At 42.2% G+C, this 19649-nt stretch overlaps 1 protein-coding gene across 1 annotated transcript in view; it reads left to right on the forward strand.

Annotated features, from left to right (window-relative positions):
* TMPRSS13 (transmembrane serine protease 13) overlaps positions 1 to 13251 on the forward strand; it is a 51937-nt gene extending 38686 nt beyond the window's left edge. The window contains exons 11-16 of the mRNA XM_036744059.1: positions 562 to 724; positions 2354 to 2526; positions 7600 to 7698; positions 8984 to 9126; positions 9300 to 9452; positions 13225 to 13251. Of these exons, the coding sequence (XP_036599954.1) occupies positions 562 to 724; positions 2354 to 2526; positions 7600 to 7698; positions 8984 to 9126; positions 9300 to 9452; positions 13225 to 13251 (758 nt within the window). The remainder of the gene's footprint in view (positions 1 to 561; positions 725 to 2353; positions 2527 to 7599; positions 7699 to 8983; positions 9127 to 9299; positions 9453 to 13224) is intronic.
* The last annotated feature ends 6398 nt before the right edge of the window (positions 13252 to 19649 follow it).

Genomic DNA, 19649 nt, shown 5'->3' on the forward strand with positions numbered 1-19649 from the left:
CCTAGTTAACCCTCAGTTATTTATCCTAAAGGAAGGGAGCTATGGAGTACATAATAAAAAATATAATGTAATTCAAAGTTTATTTAATCTGGGCTTTGAAGTATGTCACATAATTATTTTTAAAAACAGATTTATTCCTCTAATTATATCTTACTTAAGAGTGATATTCAAATTTGATTGAAAAGGGGAGGAAGAGCCATAGCCTTCTGAGGTCAGAGAAAATAGTAAAAATAAAAACAGTTATTTATATAGCACTTTGAGGTTTGCAAAGTGCTTTACATATGCTATCTCATTTGAATCTCCAAATATTAGCTAACCCTCAAAGTGACTGATGCCCAAGGCAGGTCCCTGAAGTTTTACAGTGTGGGACTAGGAAACGATAAAGCCAGGTCATATTTGGGACATGATGCAGCAGATGTGGGTGGCATGTTTTATAGGGGTGGAGCCTTCTCAGCCCTTCCTGGGCCCAAAAGGGAACAACATGGAGCCCAGGTTGAGGAATGAGGGTACCGGGGAAGATTCAGAGTTTCTAGGTCTCTCCCATTCTTCTTTCCTTCACAGGCTGTGGTATGAGGGTCATGACTGGGCGGATTGTGGGTGGGGCCCTTGCCCCTGAGAACAAGTGGCCCTGGCAAGTTAGTCTCCAGTTTGGCATAACCCACATCTGTGGGGGCACCCTCATCGATGCCCAGTGGGTGCTCACAGCTGCCCATTGCTTCTTTGTGTAAGTGATAATCTGGGGTGGAGTGGGGCAGAGTGGGTTAGACTGGGCAGGGGAGGAAACAGAGGGCCTCCAAACTACAGTGGTATGGTTGGTAAGGGCTGGGACATACTCCCAAATGAAGAATCTTCTCCTCCCTCTCACCCCCCCCACCCCCCGCCATGCATCTGGACCATCTCAGATACAGTCATGCTCACAGTCAGGAATTAGGTTAGATGACCTCTGCAAAGTTAGAAGATGCCACTCCTGCTCTCTCAGGAGCCTCATCTAATTTATAGTATGAGAATGAAATTACATGATTCATAGGACCATAGATCTAGAAGCGTAGGTTCCCAAAGTGAGCGATACTGCCCCCCGGTGGGTACTGGAACGATCCGGGCATAGGAGCCTCTGGTGCCACTGGGGGCCACTGAATAAAAATAAGAGGGTAGTGGAAGCATAAGGAAAGAAGAGAACAAAATTTTGAAAAACCATTTGTACATGTTTCATCTGTTGTGTAACAGAATTAGTGATTACATTATTTTCCAAATAAACACACAAAATGCAAGTTATAACCAATCAGTGGTCAAGTCTGCCAACAGGTCTAAACAAGCAAGTGTTGCAGGTGAGCTTGTGCTCATTGTCAGGAAGTCTAGCAGGCATCAGCAGGAATATGCGTGTGTAGTGACTTGTTTGCAGTATGATACTATATAGTTACGTGACACAATATTGCATCATCAAAATTTCAATGCAGGAAAAAACCCACAAATTTACAATAAATTAGTAAATTTAAGATGTGTCATTTTTTAAAAATGTATTTTATATATTTTTGAAATGACAAATTTAAAAAAAAACCATTAAAGGGTTAAAGAAAGTAGCTTTCCAGGAGGTGCTGAGTATTTTTTTTTAAAGGGAGTGGTAGGCCAGATAAGTTTGGGAACCTCTGACCTAGAGCTCGAAGGCATCTTAGAGCTCTAGTCCAATGTACTCATTTTGCAGATTAGAAGACTGAGGCCTGTAAAGGTTAAATGAATGCCTGAGATTCTGAACATAGCAAGTATAAAGCTGGAGTTTGAATTCAGGTCCTGTAATCCAAATGCAACATTCTTTCCCCTAAACGACTCCTGATCTCTCAAGACATTTCAGGAGGAGATGGTGGGAGGGGCAAGAGTATCCTCAAAAACTAAGAAGTTGGAGGGTGCATTTGTGAAATGGAACTAAAGAAGAAGGCTTGTTTGTAGCAGCAACCACTGAATCAGAGGTCATAGGGAAAATCTCCTACTTGCATCCTTGCATAGGTGATACAAGGAAAGGAGGTGGCAGGGACTGACAACTGTCCCAGTGTCTGGCTTTTTTTTTTTAGTGGGGGAGGGGAGGGCAAGAGGTGCTGCAGAAATAGCAGGTACTCTGCATATGCAGGGGCATGGGGTGGGGGACTGTGTGTATAGATAGGACAGGAGCTCAGGGTTAACTGAACCTCTGAAAACTCTGTCCCTAGAAGGCACCTCCCAAAGGCCATACCATTTGCCACTGATCTTCTAATCAGGCTGCCAGAGGCCCCAGCTGATATTATCTGCTTGAAGCGGATGCTGCCCATTAGCCAGGGCAGGTGGGTGGCTACTGACAGCACCACTCTCTTTCTTGTTCTGGCAGGACCCGAGAGAAGATCCTAGAGGGCTGGAAAGTGTATGCTGGGACTACTAACCTGCTCCACTTGCCCGAAGCAGCCTCTGTCTCCCAGATCATCATCAATTCCAACTACTCTGATGAGCAGGATGATTATGACATTGCTCTCATGAAGCTTGACAAGCCCCTGACCCTTTCTGGTGAGTGAGCTCGAGACTGTCCTTCCCACATCTCCCTGGGGATAGCACCGGAGAAGGGTGATGTTCAGGGTTGCAGCCTCCATGAAGCCACTCGATCATTCATTAACCATTGATTAAGTGCCTACTATGTGCAAAGAACTGGGGTATGTGGGGCGGGGGAGAATGTGATGAGAACTGAGACACGGTCTCTGCTCCCATGGGACAGTGAATAGAGAGCTAGGCTTGGAGACAGGAATAACTGGGCTTCAGTCTCACTTCTGACACTACTTACATGGCTCTGGGCAACCACTATCTTCTCCAGGCCTCAGTATTCTCATTTGTAAAATGGGATAATAATAATACCTGTAGCACTTGCTTTGTGGGTTTGTTGTGAAGACCAAAGGAGACAATATATGCAGGTGCTTTGCAAACCTTAGAGTACTATATCATCTCATTTATGATGATGTCATATTTACTGTTGTTGTTCAGTCCTATTTCACTCAGGTCCAACTCTTCATGACCCCATTTGAGGTTTTCTTGGCAAAGATGCTGGAGCGGTTTGCCATTTCCTTCTCCAGCTCATTTACAGATGAGGAAACTGAGGCACACAGGGTTAAGTGATTTGGCCAGGGTCACCCAGCTAGTCAGTGTCTAAGGTCAGAGTTGAACTCAGGAAGACAAGTTTTCCTGATTCAAGGCCCAGCGCTCTATCCGCTGTGCCACTTAATTGACCACGATATCATGTGGCAAAGGCCATATGACACATACCAATGAATCAATCAACAAACATTTATTTAGCACTTATTTTGTGCCAACACTGGGTTAAGCACTGGGAACACAAAGACAATAGTGAAACAGTCCCTGCCCTTGAGCTTACATTTTAATGGTGTAGGTGGTGTGAACACATGCATGCAATTGTAGAATTTATAAGAAATGAATACAGGGTATCTTCTATGCAAACATGTAATAACTATGTAATAAATGTCATGCAGAAATGAAGAGAGTAAAAACTAAAAGAGGTTCAAAGTGCCCTGAAAACTTTGGAAAGATAATTTTGGACTGGTTATAACACAGAAGACTTTATGGAGGAGGTAGCATTAGAACAGAATCCTGGAAAATGGGTAGGGTTTCTGCAAGCAGAGATGAGCTTGGCTGGTACTTGTATACTAATTTCCTCTACAATACCCAAAAGAAGCATCATCTAGCCCCTACTTGAAGGTCTCAGATGACGGGGAACTTACATTTGAGACCTTCAAGTAGGGGCTAGATGATGCTTGAGAAACTCCATTTCATTCTCAAGTAGGTTTTTTTTTTAGGGACATTGTAATTACATCTAGCTGAAATCTAAAATTTCCAGTCATTGATCCTATTTCTGTCCTTGGGGCGCACACAGAGCAAATCTAATCCCTCTTCCAGGTGACTTCCTTTCAGGTATTTGAAGACAACTGTCATATTTCCTCTAAGTCACCTCTTCTCCAGGTTAAATAAAATCCTCAGTTCCTCCAACATCTTGTATGGCTTAGTTTCCAGTTCTCTTGTCATCATTAGTCAGCCTCTTCTGCTTATGTTCCATTTTGTTAAAGTCCTTCAAATGTGGTACTCGGAGCTGAACATCATATTCCAAGCAGAGTCCAATGAGGGCAGAATTTGGTGGGACTCTCACCTCACTTGTTTTATGCTTATACTGATATAACCCATGATTGCACTTAGGCCACCTCCACCTGAAGCCGTTCGTTGAGGTCACATCGTAGCGTGGAGGTGACCCTGGCCAAAGGACTACACATTATGGCAGCTCCTAGGTAGCTGGAAAGGCTTTGACTATGGAGGATTTTTTAACTAACTTTTGACTGTGGAACTGGAACTGGATGCTGAGCCAGGTGCTGAATTTTGGGCCACAGGAGTTCATGAAGATTAAATCCTATGGCAGAGAGGGGCTGTAAACTCCATGGGTAGAGAGTGTCCTCACCAATGAAACAGGAGATCCCTGAAGTACTCAAGGGACTATCAAGTTTGGGAGTGCTATGTTGTACTGTTCATACTGAGCACGCATTCCACTAAACATTCTAGACCTTTTCACAGAAGCTGTTATCTCTTACTATCTCTCTGTGGCCTCTAGACTCCAGGAGTTTTCAGTTTAGCATTATTATTTATTTTCTTTCTGTTTTTTTCCCAACTTTTCTTTTGTTTTTCAATTAACAAGCGTTTGTTTTCTCTCACTACCACCTTTCTTTACCCCCACCCCTCATTGAAAAAATAAGAGAAAAACCTATCCCTTGAAATAAATGGGCATAGTCAAGCAAAACAAAATTCCTGCATTGGTCATGTCCAAAAACTCATTGTGCTTCTTGATGAGTCCATCATGTCTCTATCAGGAGGTGGGCAACATGCTTCCTCATCAGCCCTCTGGAATTATAGTTGGTCCTTCAAATTTGTCTTTACGATGTTCTTGTCTTTGTATAAATGGTTCTCCTGGTTCTTCTTACTTCACTCTGCATCAGCTCATACAGGTCTTCCCAGGTTTCTCTGAACCTAGACCTTTCATCATTTCTAATATATTCCATTATGTTCATATGCCATAATTTGTTCCAATCCTTTGACATTCTACAAAAAGAGCTGCTGTAAATATTTTTGCACATATGGCTCCTTTTTGTCTGTCTTTGATCTCTTTGGGACGTAGTTCTAGTAGTGTTATCACTGGGTCAAAAGGTATGAACAATTTTGTGACAGTGATTTTTGGGGGGCATAGTTCCACTTTTGCTTTCAAAAATTTCTGGAAGGATATATGCATTACCTAATACCAGAAGACCCATGATGAAGCATGTTGCCCCTCTCTAGCTAGAAAGTGATAGTGCAGATTGAGACATTTTTTGGTTTGGACATGGTCAATGCAGAAATTTGTTTTGCTTGACTAAATGTTTGTAACTGGTTTTATTTTTCCTCTTCTTTCAGTGGTGGGTATGGCAGGGGAGAGGGGTGTGTGAGTAGAAGGGAGAAAATGAAGACCTGAAAATAAAGGAGAATCGAATTTTTTACAAAGATGCCCATATTAAAGCAATATAAGGCCATTTTTTGATAAGCACCAAAAGAGTGATTCAGGCAATAAATATTTCAGAAGTTCAAAGGAGGGGTAGCAATCCCTGTAGTTTGTGCTACTCAGGAGAAACTTTATGGAGGAGGAGACACTTGAATTGACTTTTGACGGATGGGAAGGAATTGGGTAAGAGGGGAGGAAGAAAGAAGGCCTTCCATAGTCAGTCCTGGTGTTGTGAGAAGAACACTTTGGAATCAGAAGATCTGGGTTCTAGGTCTGGCTCTAGCTAGCCATGTGACCTTGGGGAAATCACTTCACTAAAGTAGCCCTCAGATTTTTTTACCTTAAAATGAGAGTATAAAATACAAGGGACATGGAGCCCTGGAGGTGGAGAACCTGGGTTCAAATTTTATCTCTGACATTTACTGCCTGTCTGATTATAAGCAAATTACCTACTTCCCTTGAATCTTAGTTTCCTCATGTGCAAATTAAAAGGGTTGGGGCTCCCTCATATCCATAGATTTGTGATCTTGTGATCTTACAAAGGTGTGCAGATGGAGAAATGGAAGAAATGGTGGGAGTATGCCTGCTACTCGTCTAATACTATACTAGCAAGAGGTCCTGGGGTGGAGCCAGAGTCCCAGGAATCTTAACCTTGTTAATCCTGCCACTGTCATGCTCTTTGGCCTGGAGTACTTGCTGGTATCTGGCTCCTTAATTATGAAAATGATGGTGTGAGTCATTGCAATCAGCCCATTGGAATGAGGAGGAAACTGAGACATGGTGAGCAGGGAGAGAGTTGAAGTGGGGCGTAGAGTGACCTGGGGGGCCCCACCCTGAATCTGTGACCATCACAAACCCTGGCCTTGGTGGTTCCCATTTTTAAGGGTCCCCTCTGAGGGATTGCAAGCTCACTCAGGCCTCATGTTTAGGCATGGGGAGGGGGAGAGTCTCAAGAGAATGTGATGGCTTGGCATCTCTGAAATGTGTTCAGACTTCCATTAGGGCAACATTCATCCCTGTACAGGGAAAGTCTGTAATGGAAAGGTTTAAACAAACATTTGAAGGGAAGAGAAGGAGGCTGGAGGGAAAAGAAACTCTGCCTATGGGGACCATAAAGGCTTAAAGAGGGCAGTGGAATGGACCCATACGTGAGAGGTTTGTTAGGATTGGAATTCAATTTAATTTAATAAACATTAATTAATTAATAAATATTAATAAACACTTTCAGTGCCTACTAACACGTTCAATATTTTAGAAAGAACTAGAAAGCAAATAGTAATTTTGCAAATATTCAGCTGAAAAACAGGCCTAGGGAGGGTAAATGACTTCCCTAAGGTCATATATAATTAGTAAATGTCAGAGCATAGCCTTGAACCCAGATCTTCCGACTCTCAGTTCAATGCCTTTTCCTGAGTTGCAGTCATGGTAAATAGAATCAGAAGACCTTTTACTATGGTCACATACAGGTCATGGACTAATTCCAGGGAGAAGGGGGGAAACCATCACCTGAGTGGAATGGACACAGCCGTGGGAGACCAGACCATTGGCCTGGATGTCCAGGAGTTCAGACTACTGCTTTCTTCTCTCCAACAAAAAGAGTGGAAAAAGTGCCCAGTGACTACAAAACACACTTCCCATGTACTTTCTGTCAAGTAAATGTTCCTCCATTGCAAGTATGGTACAAGAGAGCCCTAGGGTGCAGGGAGTGAGTCACCTTCAGGCTGCTCTGTGTCCACAGCCCACACACTTGATCCTGTTGTGGTTTTGGTGGCCTGAGGACTGACCTTTGGGGTGAAACCAAAGTATGGATGACCATGGGCTTGGCTAGAGGGCCATTGAAATCCTTTCCTGTTCTCAAATTCGGTGTCATTCTGTATGTGTGAAAAGGGCAGAGGAGGTCCTATGAGTATTTTGGCCATGGCTCTGTGGGGAGTGGGGTGGCAGAAGAACAAGGATTTTTAGGGCATTTGGTGGATTCCATACCTATGAGAAAAAAATTAAGACAAACAACCAAACTCCAGGGCTGGTCTTGGGCTGATGCCATGGGGTCTTTATTGCAGCTCACGTCCATCCTGCCTGCCTTCCCATGCATGGACAGACCTTCAGTCTCAATGAGACCTGCTGGATCACAGGTTTTGGCAAGACAAAGGAGACAGATGGTAAGGAGCCAGAGGTGATACTGAGGCAGTGGCTGGTTGTGGGGGTAGTGAGGTGGGCAGCCTTCCTAAGTACCCTGCCCTGAACCAGAGGGGAGCTCTGTACAGAGCTGACCCTAACCTGTAGGAAATAAGGTTTGGTGGGGTTAGTCCCCAGAATCTAATTAGGGATCTTGTGGTGAGCTTAGAAAAGCAAGGGAAATAACTAGAGCTGTGGGTTTGAGCATGCCAGAGGGAAGTTTATCTGCCTCAGGAGGAGGGTGGAGGACCCCAGCAATAGTCACCTCTATAGGTCACTGGCCATAGGGAGCCAGGAGTCTTGGCAGGCAGCTCAGTTTTAACTCCTTGGTATTAAATGCAGTAAATAGAACGTTGGATTTGAAATCAGAAAGACCTTAGTTCAAATTATGCCGCAAACACTTACTAGCTGTATGACCCTGGGCAAGTCACTTAACCTCTGTTTGCCTCAGTTTCCTCATTTGTAAAGTATATAGCAGCACCTAATTCACAAGGTTGTTATTCAGATGAGATGATATAAGAGAAAATGCTTTGCATAACATGCTTAGGACACAATATAAATAAATAATAATTATTATCACGATGATGATAATGATTGTGCCCTACTGCTTCTTAGGCTGGAAATCTTGGGGGTAAGTGAAACAGAAGGACAGGAACCGGATGGAGGGTAATGGCTATCTGGGCTCCGTAAAAGAAGCCTGTGTTTATATGTCTGTGTAAACTTGGTGTTTCTTTTTGTGTGTTTGTATGTGTAACTGCAGAGCACATTTTGGGGTTTATATGTACGTGAAAGTGGCATGTGGAAAGAGAAGGTTATATAGTGGATTGGGAGTCAAAAGGTCTGGGTTAAGCTCCCAGGTTACTAGTCAGGTGACCTAAGGCAACCTCATTCAACTTTAATTTCCTCATTAGTAAAATGGGGATGGAAATAGTTGCCCTTCCTTCTTCATGGAACTCTTTTGAGGATCAGTGCAGGTATGTGAAGGTGCTTTGTGGATGAGTATATATGAAATCAAAACTGTGTGTGTGCGTGTGTGTATGTGTATACATTTATGAGTGTCAGTCAGAATGTATCTGGGGAGTGGATATATTTGGAGGGGTTTACTTGGGCTTAGGGTCAGGTACAAGGAGCAATGGTACTTGGAAGCCCATAGTGAAAGGAGGCCTCTCTGGTCATGGGCACTGTGGAGGTTGGGCTGGGCTGGATATCAAACTCGGGGTTTCATTCCCCATCTCCTTGCTTCCCCTCTCTCATGCTTTTTCCATGAAGAGAAGACGTCCCCCTACCTGCGGGAGGTTCAAGTCAATCTCATCGACTTTCAAAAGTGCAATAACTATTTGGTCTATGACAATTACCTGACTCCTCGGATGATGTGTGCTGGGGACCTGCGAGGTGGGAGAGACTCTTGCCAGGTAAGGCAATGACTCTTGATTGGGTGAGTGGGAGGGGAGAGTGGATCCTAATGTTCCAGGGGATAGATTAGAGTGGGGAGGATGGGGGATGGGGAAATGGAGACTCAGGCTTCCCTGCCTGGGGAACAATCTGGTCTCCCTCCTTGTCTGTGACCACTATCTTCTCCTTGTAGGGGGACAGCGGAGGGCCACTGGTGTGTGAGAGGAACAACCGATGGTACCTTGCAGGGGTGACCAGCTGGGGCACAGGCTGTGGCCAGAGGAACAAACCTGGTGTATACACCAAAGTGACAGAAGTCCTTCATTGGATTTACAGCAAAATGGAGGTGAGAGAGCTAGGGCACGCACTCCAGAGAGAGGGTGGGGTGTTCATGGCCAAACCCTAGGCCTTGCTTTCCAATAGTCCCACACCCCAGCTTTGCTTGGTACCAATCTTTGTTGTAGTTTTTTTTTTGACATTTGAAAACTGTTAAATATTTAATGAGGTACATTTCGTTATAAAACAGATAATAACTTTATTATAATAATGAATTTTCTTTTAAAAATTAATTATTTTAATGTATGGCATAAAACAAGCATTTTCATAACACAATACAATAAAAAAGGTGATTGCACATGAAACCACAAATCCACTATGTAAACTTGCCATTCCTTTTAAATATACGACAAAATTATCATGTAAATTTCCTCCCCTCACCTTTTCTTCTCTCACACATCAACCCCCCACCCCCACCCCAGAGATGGCTACTACTAGACACAAATAGGTAGATATGTAAAATTATTTTGTACATACTCCTATTTATCAGTTCTTTCTCTGAATGCATATAGCATCTTTCTTCACATGTCCTTTATAGTTAATTTGGATATTTATAATAGTCAAAATGACTTTTTCCCTCAAAGTCATTCTTAAAACAATATTGCTGTTACTGTATACAATGTTCTCTTAGTTCTGCTCATTTCACTCTTCATTATTCTGGCTAAGAAATAAAAAGATAGATCAATGGAACAGAGTATACATACAATTTACAGCAGAAAACAAACACAGTAACGTGTATTTGGAAAATGTAAAGACTTAAGGTTTGGGGATAAGAATTCATTATTTGGTAAAAATTATTGGGAAAAACTGGAAAGGAGTAGGGAAAAATTGGGCATAGATCAATATCTTACACCATTTACCAAAATGGATATATGACCTAGATATAAAGAGAGATATTACAAGAAAATTTGAAGAATATGTAATGTATTACTTGTCAGAATTATGGATAGATAATTTATAAATTAAAAAAGACATAGAGAGCAAAGTTAGGTATAAAATAGATAATTTTGATCACATTAAATGAAAAGTTTTTTGTACAAATAAAACAAATGTAGCCAAGATCAGAAGAAAAGCAGAAAACTGGGAAAAAATTTTTATAGACAGTTCCTCAAATAAAGATCTCATATCTTAAATATATAAAGAACTCTGTCAAATCTATAAGAAGTTAAGTCATTCCCCAACTGATAAATGGTCAAAGAATATAAACAAGCAGTTTTCCAATGAAGAAATCAAAACAGTTTATAGTCAGATGAAAAAATGCTCTAAATCATTATTGATTAGAGAAATGTAAATTAAAGCAACCTTGAGATATCCTTTTACACCTATCAGAGTGGCTAAAATGACTGAAGGGGAAAGTGAAGAATATTGGAGGGATGTGAAAAAATTGGGACACTAATTCATTGCTGGTGGAATTGTGAACTGACCCAATCATTTTAGAGAACAATATGGAATTATGCCCAGAGAATTATTAAACTGCCTATACCCTTTGATCCAGCAATACCGCTACTAGATCTATTTCCAAAGATGATTATGAAAAGAGGTAAAGAACCTATATGCCGACTTTTCCATAAGCCACTTTAGTACCAGTCTGGCTACATAGAGTCACATATACAGACAGACAGATAGAAAGATGGACAGGTGTTTATAGCAGCTCTCTTTGTGGTGGCACAGAACTGGAAATCAAGGGGATGCCCATCAACTGGGGAATGGCTGAACAAATTGTCGTATATGATTGTGATGGAATACTACTGCGCTATAAGAAATGATGAGCTCAATGATCTTAGGAAAACATGGAAAGACTTGCATGAAATAATGAAGAGTGAAATGAACAGATCCAAGAGAACATGAGTACTGGTCTTTAATCCTGTCAGTTATGGACCTCTAGCTACTCTCCCAGAAGTTCTGGTCTAGGTGAGGTCAGAAAACTCTGTCCCCCTTAATCTGACTAGTATTTGTTTTTATTACTATAATTATTATTTATTATTATGTAGCACTTTAAAGTTTACAAAGCACTTTCAAACGTTATCTCCTTTGATCCTCAAAACAACCCTGGGAAGTAGGTACTTTGAATTTCCCCATTTTGCAGATGAGGAGCCTGAGGCAGACAGAGGTTAAATGACTTGGCCAGACTCATATAGCTAGGGTGTGAAGCCACATTTGAATTTGTCTTCCTGACTCCCAAGTCTCGTGCTCTGTCCACTGCCAAATACCTCATGCTACCATAATACTATGACTAAGAAATGATGGGGTTAAAATAAGTCAATTTAACAGAAATTTATGAGATACCACTGTGTGTAGAGCTGAGCACTAGAGTGGATACAAAGTTGGGAAAAGACCCAGTTTCTGCATTCATGAAATTTAAAAGAAGATAAGACAAAACTTCCCAATTATCATGTGCTATATTACATGATGGTGGCTTAGTGAGTTACAAAACACAAGAGTTGGTGATAATTTAAGGCCTCATCACACTCAAAGACCTTTCCCTTTTCATTCCTTCCCTACTAGGAAAATACGGTGGGCCCCTGCTTTTGCACTAACTTGAAATGTCACCCTTGTTCTTCCCCTACCCATGGGCCCAACACATACACTGTTAGTTAGAGTGGCCCAGGGGTGGTGAACCTGTAGTCTCAAGGCCACATGTGGCCCTTTAGGTCCTCATTTTTGTTCTGTTAAGTTTGGATTCAGGCAAAGGGCCATGTTTGAGGACCAAGAGGGCCACATGTGACCTCGAGGCCACAAGGTCCCCATGCCTGGATGAAGTTTGCTATGGAGTTTGACTTTCTGTGGTGGAAATGCAGTATTGTCCAGGAGGGAGGCTAAGAATCATGAGACCTGGATTCTGCCCCAATTTGCTGTATAATCAGGCAAAATAACTGATGTCTCTGAGCCTCGCTGTCTCTATTGCTCAAAAGGTAAAAATCATCCCCAGCCAGGTGTACTGGAGCCAGCTCATACCAGTCGATTGTTAAATTTTCAGTGTGAACATTTATACCTCAAAATAGGCAAACTGTACAGATCAGAGCTTGCTTTATTGTTTTGTTGATTGTCCAGACTTAAGAAAGTGATGAAGAAAATGTTGATAATGTAGATGAGGTTTGAAAGTGTGTTATATCTGCTTTTTATTGTTGGATTTCTTTTTGGAAGGGGGATCCAGTTGTTAAACATATACCAGCACACCCCTGTGTCCAGCCCTTCCAATGTCTCAGAGGTAGCAGAATGACAAGTGAAAGAACTGGGTGGGGGGCATAGGAGAGGCCCCTCAGATATCTAAGGAGCACCTTTCCTCAGCATGGATCTTAACCAAATCGACATTTATACTTTAGTGTGGTCACTTTTATAATTTCCTAAAATAATGGAACATCCTCTCACTTTTGCCTTTACCACTCTCTAAGCCTAGAAAGCACATCCATCCTCCTGATTTCAACTTAGAATCCCTATGAGCTTCTTTCAAGGCTCTGCTATGGGCCACCTTCATGAAACCTTTCCTAATTTCTCCCAAATTCTTTCCTTTCCTCAAATTATCTTGGATTTACCTATGTATGTACAGTTGAATGTAGGCTCCTTTGGGCAGGGCCTGTTTTGTTGTTGCTATTTACCTTGCCTAACATGATGCTGGCACATAGTAGGTGGTTAAGAAGAAGTATTTCTAGAGTTGAATTGAAATGGGGCCCACTATCTTCTCTCCTGAGAGGCATGGACTGAATCCATGCTAAGGAGGGCAAGGAGAATTCTAGGACTTGTTGTGCCCTTCTAACCTGCTCTATACTTTCTTCTATTCTCAGGGTGAGGTGCGGCGCCAGAAGTCCTAGATAGCTGGCATGGGAAGCCAGACCATCTCACGGCATTGACCATGAAGATTCTACCTGTGACTGAAGCTACAGGGATTTCTCCAGTATCACCTGGAAATGTGGGCCCCAAAGATACTCTTCAGTAACTTTATTATCTCATTCAATGGGTGCATGTATGCGTATGTGTGTGTGTGTGTGTGTGTGTGCATGCATGTACACATGTGTATGTTTGTGTGCATATGTGTCCAGGCTTTCCCAAGCCTGGGCAGCATTGTTGTAAAATGGAAAAGGATCTAATTTTCTAACCAAACTGGAAAATATTGGGAGAGTTGATCTCGATTTCCATGGACCTTTAAAACGGGGATGCCCACACCAGTTTAGGAAGGTAAATGGGTTGACACGGACGCTAAGTGAACAGGGTCATGGAGGAGATCTGGAGATACCTTCAATGACCTGTCCCATCCTCCTGCTCTGGTCTTGCTGACTTCTAGATTGTGGCACAAAAACAAGCTGGTGAAGGTACAGCACCTGTGAAACCTAGATTCTCTAGGCTGCAGCCACACTGGGGGTGAAGGGTCATTGGGATGTGTGTGGGAGGCCCTTGAAACAAATTCTCCCCTAGTACTTAGATAATGTTTTTCCAGAAGGAAATTTATGCTGGCTCTGCAATGTACACCTAGGAAAGGTGCTCCAGACCTCTCCCCATTGTCCTCCCAATGCTTCCATCTACCGCATGGGCTATCCAGCCTCTTGACTGTCAGTGGAAGTGCTATAAAGTAACCCATGTCTGCTGCTCAGCCATCTCAGGGCTGTTTTCACTTTTTTTTCCTTAAAGAGTTGGAAAGGAGTTAAATAGTTTTTGAGATCAAGGCCTTCACAGAAGGAGGTGGCAAAGATGTGGACCCTTGCCCAAGGTTCTGAGAATCCATGGCAAAATCCTAGTGGGCAGACATATCTCTCCTATCAAGGGCCTGAACCAAGCCCTCAGTGCCTTAAGATTCCATATATACTTTCCTCGTCTTCTCTTTGGGTTTGACAATGTGGCACCTATGTGTGCTCCAATGCCAAGGAGGGAAAGCCTAGACATACCTCCCCCGCTCTCACCTTCCCACACTGCTCTTTCTGAGGATCCAAGCTGGCTTTGCTCCCAGAAGACACCAGTGTGGTCTCCCTTTCATCTCTCTCCAGAGGCTGGATGTTTGAACAATGTCTTTTCCTCTTCTCCCATACTTCTCATTCTCCTGGGAGCTACCTCATGCTCCCAAACTGGCCTTTGAGGCCAGAAGATGGGGGCAGCATGTGCAGGAGAAGAGCACGATCTACCTCTGAGGATCAGGGGCCTCCCTGCTTAAGCTGAGGTCATCTCTTGGCCAATAGAAGAATCAGAGCAGGGAAACCAAGTCCTGTTTGAGTGCTGGCACTTCTTTGCCAAAATAGGGGCCATTGCTATGAGTTGTGCTGGCTAATGTCACTGTAGGGGATGACAGTCCTTTTCCTGGACAGGTCTATCACTCAAGCTGCTTCAACAATAAAACTTGTCCAACCTCAAGGAGTCATCGTGGGTTGCTGACCCCAAGATGAGGCCTCCTTCCTAGCCTGGGGCAGCTTTGTAGTTGCCCCCTTTCATAGTAATGAGGCTGCCCAGCCACCTTTCTGCAACATGGCACCAGGACTTGGCAGGACAGTCCCAGATTCTGACTTCTTATCCCCCTCAACCTATCCCTTCTCCTAATTTCCCTATTTCTGTCAAAAGTGCCAGCATCCTTCCAGATACACACCTTAGAGGGATTCACATCCTCAGAGTCATTGGTCTTCTTCTTCCCATTCACACCACAATTATTGCTTGCTGCCTCTCTGCTTCTTCTGGTCTCTCTCCTCTCCCTGATATATCCTCCACACAGCTGCCAAACAGAGACTCTTCAAGCATAGCTCTGACCACATAACTCTCCTTGCTCAAACCTTTCAGTGGTCCCATATTGCCACAACTGAAAGTTAATATACAACCTTCTTTGGCATTTAAGCCCTTTCACAGTCTGGTTCCAGTGTATTGTTCCAGACTGATTTCCCACTCCTCCCCTTTACATTCTCAACATTTCATGCCTCTGCTTTGGCCTGGCATGCTCTCTCTCTCCACCCGCCTCTTGGAATCTGTAGCCACCTTCAAGGCTCAACTCACACATTGCTCCCTACAATAGGCCTTCCCTGGCTTTTCCAGTGATAGGGTCCCCCTGAAATTACTTTATATTTATTTTGTATATAAATTTTTATTTACTTGCTGGTGCACTTGTTGCCCCTCGCCCGCCATGTTCCATAGAATGTAAGCTCCTTCAGGGCAGGGATTGTTTTATTTTGTCTTTGTATCTTGAGTTCCTAGCACAGTGCCTGGTACAAAGTAGGTGGTTAATAAATATTTCTTGAATTGAATTGACAAAATGAAGCCCCAAACATCCCTCATTTTGTTCCTAACCCAGTCCTGCTTCTTTTTAACTTGTTCCTCCCCTCTCTCCCTCTTTCCTTGATCATCAAAAGCTAAACCTATGACCCTTTACATCTCTGTTATTTCCATCTTACAAGGAAATTTTATGGATCTTTGGGTCGGAAAGCTGTTAGGGACCTTACAAATCATGGAGTATAACTTTATTCATATAGTTTATTTTATAGAGGAAAAAACTGAGGCCTGGAAGGGCTAGGATTCATACCAAGTAATCAGCAGAACTGATCTTAAGAATACCATAGACCAAGAGTGTCAAAATCAGATAGAAATGGGGCTCCTGGCCTATATTGGCATAGAAAATCACATATTAATGTTGTATATGTTCTATTGTATTTTTATTTATTTTGTTAAATATTTCCCCATTATATTTTAATCTGGTTTGAGTCCACTGGGGAGTGTTGTAAGCAGCAAGGGCTACAGCCCATGTTTGACCCTTGTATTTATAGACCACCTGGACAGGATGCCCAACTACATGAAACATTTGAAGCCTGGCATTAAGGCCTTAGATAGTACTGATGGAGGACTTCAATTATCTGGCCATCTGTGGGAGCTCTCTCCCTTTGCCAAAAAGAGAGCTGTTATTATATTCTTGGCTGGCCTCAATCATAATTCAATCATTCAAAAGATGGAGGAAGCAACCAGCAATGGGAAGTATGGACCATGGACCAGGTCCTCCTCAATAAGACTTGGGAACTGGTTGCTGGGACAAAAATGGTGAGGCTTAGCAGGAAGTGGCCAGTCCATCTTAGAAATGTGACAGAGAAGGAAAGGAAATCTAGGCATAGTCTGACATGAGCCTTGAATTTTGCTTCAGAGGGTTCAGAAAAAGGATACATCCAAACCCATTCCCTAAAATTGGGGAGAAGCTGTCAAGAATGAAATTCTGAAGACACAAAGAAAAATAATTCCATTGAGGAGGAAAAGGAGGGAGTTGTCTCAATAGACCAACGTAGATGTGTAGATGTGTAACTGCTAACCCAAAATTTTCAGAAGACATGTATAAAATATGGAGATGAGGGTTATAAGTGAGAAAAAAGATGAAAGGGCAGCCAGTTCCTATAAAAATGATGTGGGACTGAGCTGCTCAAGTTAAGAATTTCAAAAAATGCTTAGGACAACAAAGATTTTTGGTTTTGTTTTAAAGATACATAATGGTGAAATGAAGAGGGTCAAAGAAGTGTACTTAGGGTGGATCAGAAAATGTAAACATATAATAGAACACAGCCCTTTTTCAGTCAACTCTTTTTTTGACTATGTTTTCCAAATAGGATGATCTTTAGGCTACAAAAGGCAGAAAAAGGTGGATAATAGGTCAGTCAATTAATGAACATTTATTAAATGTCTACTTTGTGCAAGGTTGTCACTACAAATGTGGCAGTTAATAAGAGAGAACTTACCTGCCCTTGATAAGTTCAAGTCATCAGACCTAGCCAGTCTACATCCCAGGCAACTACTGAAAGAATTAGTGGATGTGACTGCTGAAAGATTGTGTAGAACAGGAGAGGTACTATAGGACTGGATGTTAACATCTCAGTATTTTTTTTAAAGAAAAGAGACTAAAATGTGTACACTCTAGGTTTTACTTTAATTCCTGTAAAAAAAATTCTAGAATGAATTATGAAACAGATGGTTAGTAACAGCTAGAAAAGGAAGTAGAGATCAGAAAAAAACCAGGATGGTTTCATCAGAAAAATGTCACATCAAATTAATCTCACTTAACTTTTGGTCAACTTACAAAACTGGTAGATCAAGAAAGCACTATAGATAGTCTACATACATTTTAGCTATCTATTTAGTTTGGCATAATAATTTAGTTTACCTAAATTTAGCAACCAGCTCTAATTGCAACTAATTTTACTATTGTCTAACCTCATCTCTCCATCTTGACCACAAGAATAACAGAGACTTTCTTACGGTATTTTTGTGGATAAGATGGGGAAACGTGGGTTGGGCAAAAAGTACAGTTAGACACGTTCGAAACTGATTAAGTGTCCAGACCCAAAGAGTAGTCATTAATGAGAACATCTTGGAAGGTCTTCTGTGGGGCAGCCCAGAGATCTTTGCTTGGAAGGCATTTTTAAACTTGTTTTGTCAGTTGCTGGGATAAAGTCATAAATGATACACGTCAAATTTGCAGAGGACACAAAGTTGAGAGGAATGACTTGAGCACGTTGGATAACAGAGCCAAGATGCAGAAAGATCTTGACAGACTAGTCCAGGAGTGGGGAACCTGTGGCCTTGATGCGAAGGATTCACTCAAAAGGCCCCCCTTAAGGATCGAGAAGGCCACATGTGGCCTCAAGGCCACAGGCTCCTCACCCCTGGGCTAGAGTGCTAGGGTGAATCTGATAAGATGGAACTCAAAAGAGATAAATGTCAAGTCATGATTGGATATAGAAAATCAACTACCCAAATAACAAATGGAGAGATGGCAGTTTATCTGAAAAAGATATTTTTGTTTGCTTTTGGTTTTTTTTTTTTTTTGGTAAATCTTAACCTTCAAATGAATCAACACTGATATTGCTGCTAAAAAATCTAAAGAGATCTTGGGTTGCCTTGAGAGAACTATTTTGTCTAGGACCATGGAGGCGACAGTCCTGCTGTACAAGATTATAGGCTACATCTGAAATACTGTGTTCAATTCTGGTTGCGTGTTTTAGGAAAGATGGTGATAAGCAGAAGAAAGTCCAGAGTAGGGCAACTAATGTGGTGAAGCGCCTCAAGATCATGTTGTATGCAGGGGCAGAGCCAAGGTAGTGGAGTAGAGAAAGCACAAGAGAGCACTCCCAACATTCCCCTCCAAACAACTTTAAAATTATGCCTCAAATCAAATTCTGGCATGACAAAGACCAGAAAATATCCAGGAGAGACATTCTCCCAGCCCAAGGCAACTTAGGAGGTTGGAAGGAGAGATTTACGACAATGGGATGGGTAGCTAGCCAGGTGCACATGTGTCTGTAACATGGCTATGTTATAGCCATGGGTCTTGTAGGCAATGACAGCAGCAACAGAAGCTTCAGGAGTTCTGAAGCCAGAAATGATTAGAAGATTGGGCAACTGGTCAGAAAGATATTACGGGGGACCCTTAAGTTAGCACCGGGCACTGGACTGGCTACTGTTTGGCAATTACATTGCTTATCCCCAGTTCCAGGGAGAAGTTCCAGGATAGGAGGAGCATTTTTGGTCACAAAGGATCAGGGGCCCTGAGGAGTAGCAGCACTTGTGGCTGCAAGGAATCAGGGGCTCATTCTGATAAAGACCAGAGAGCAGACCAGGAGATCAGAGACCACACCTGTCCCCAGATCACACCACCTTGGGAGCATTGAAAACTTCCAAACCCCCAGAACCAGCTCTTAAAATAGCAGTGCAAATGCCTTGAAGCTTGGAACAGTACCTCTCCTTCACCCAGGAACAGAGTACAACTTTAACATAAAGTTCAAAGTTAAGAAATAGGGTGAAAAATGAGCAAACAATGGCAACAAAAGGAACCTGGCCATAAAAACTGTTACAGTGACAGGGAAGATCAATACACAAACTCAGGTGGAGACAATGTCAAAACAGCTACAAGCAAAGCCTCTAAGAAAAATCTGAACTGGACAGAAGCCTAACAAATTCCAGGAAGAGCTATTTTTTAAAAATCAAATAAGTGATAGAAGAAAAATTGAGAAAAGAAATGAGGGTGGTGCAAGAAAATTATGAAAAGGTAATTAACATCTTGGTAAAAGGCTAAAAAAAACTGGGAAAACTCCTTAAAAAGCAGAATTGGCATCTAGGAGAGATAATTTAAAAATTATTGGACTACCTGAATGCCATGTTCAAAAAAAGAACCTAGATATCATCTTTCAAGAAATTATCAAGGAAAACTGCTCTGATATTCTAGAACATGAGGGTAAAATAGAAATTGAAAGAATCCACTAATCACCTC

Source organism: Trichosurus vulpecula, chromosome 2, assembly GCF_011100635.1.
Source record: "Trichosurus vulpecula isolate mTriVul1 chromosome 2, mTriVul1.pri, whole genome shotgun sequence".
NCBI lineage: Eukaryota > Metazoa > Chordata > Mammalia > Diprotodontia > Phalangeridae > Trichosurus > Trichosurus vulpecula.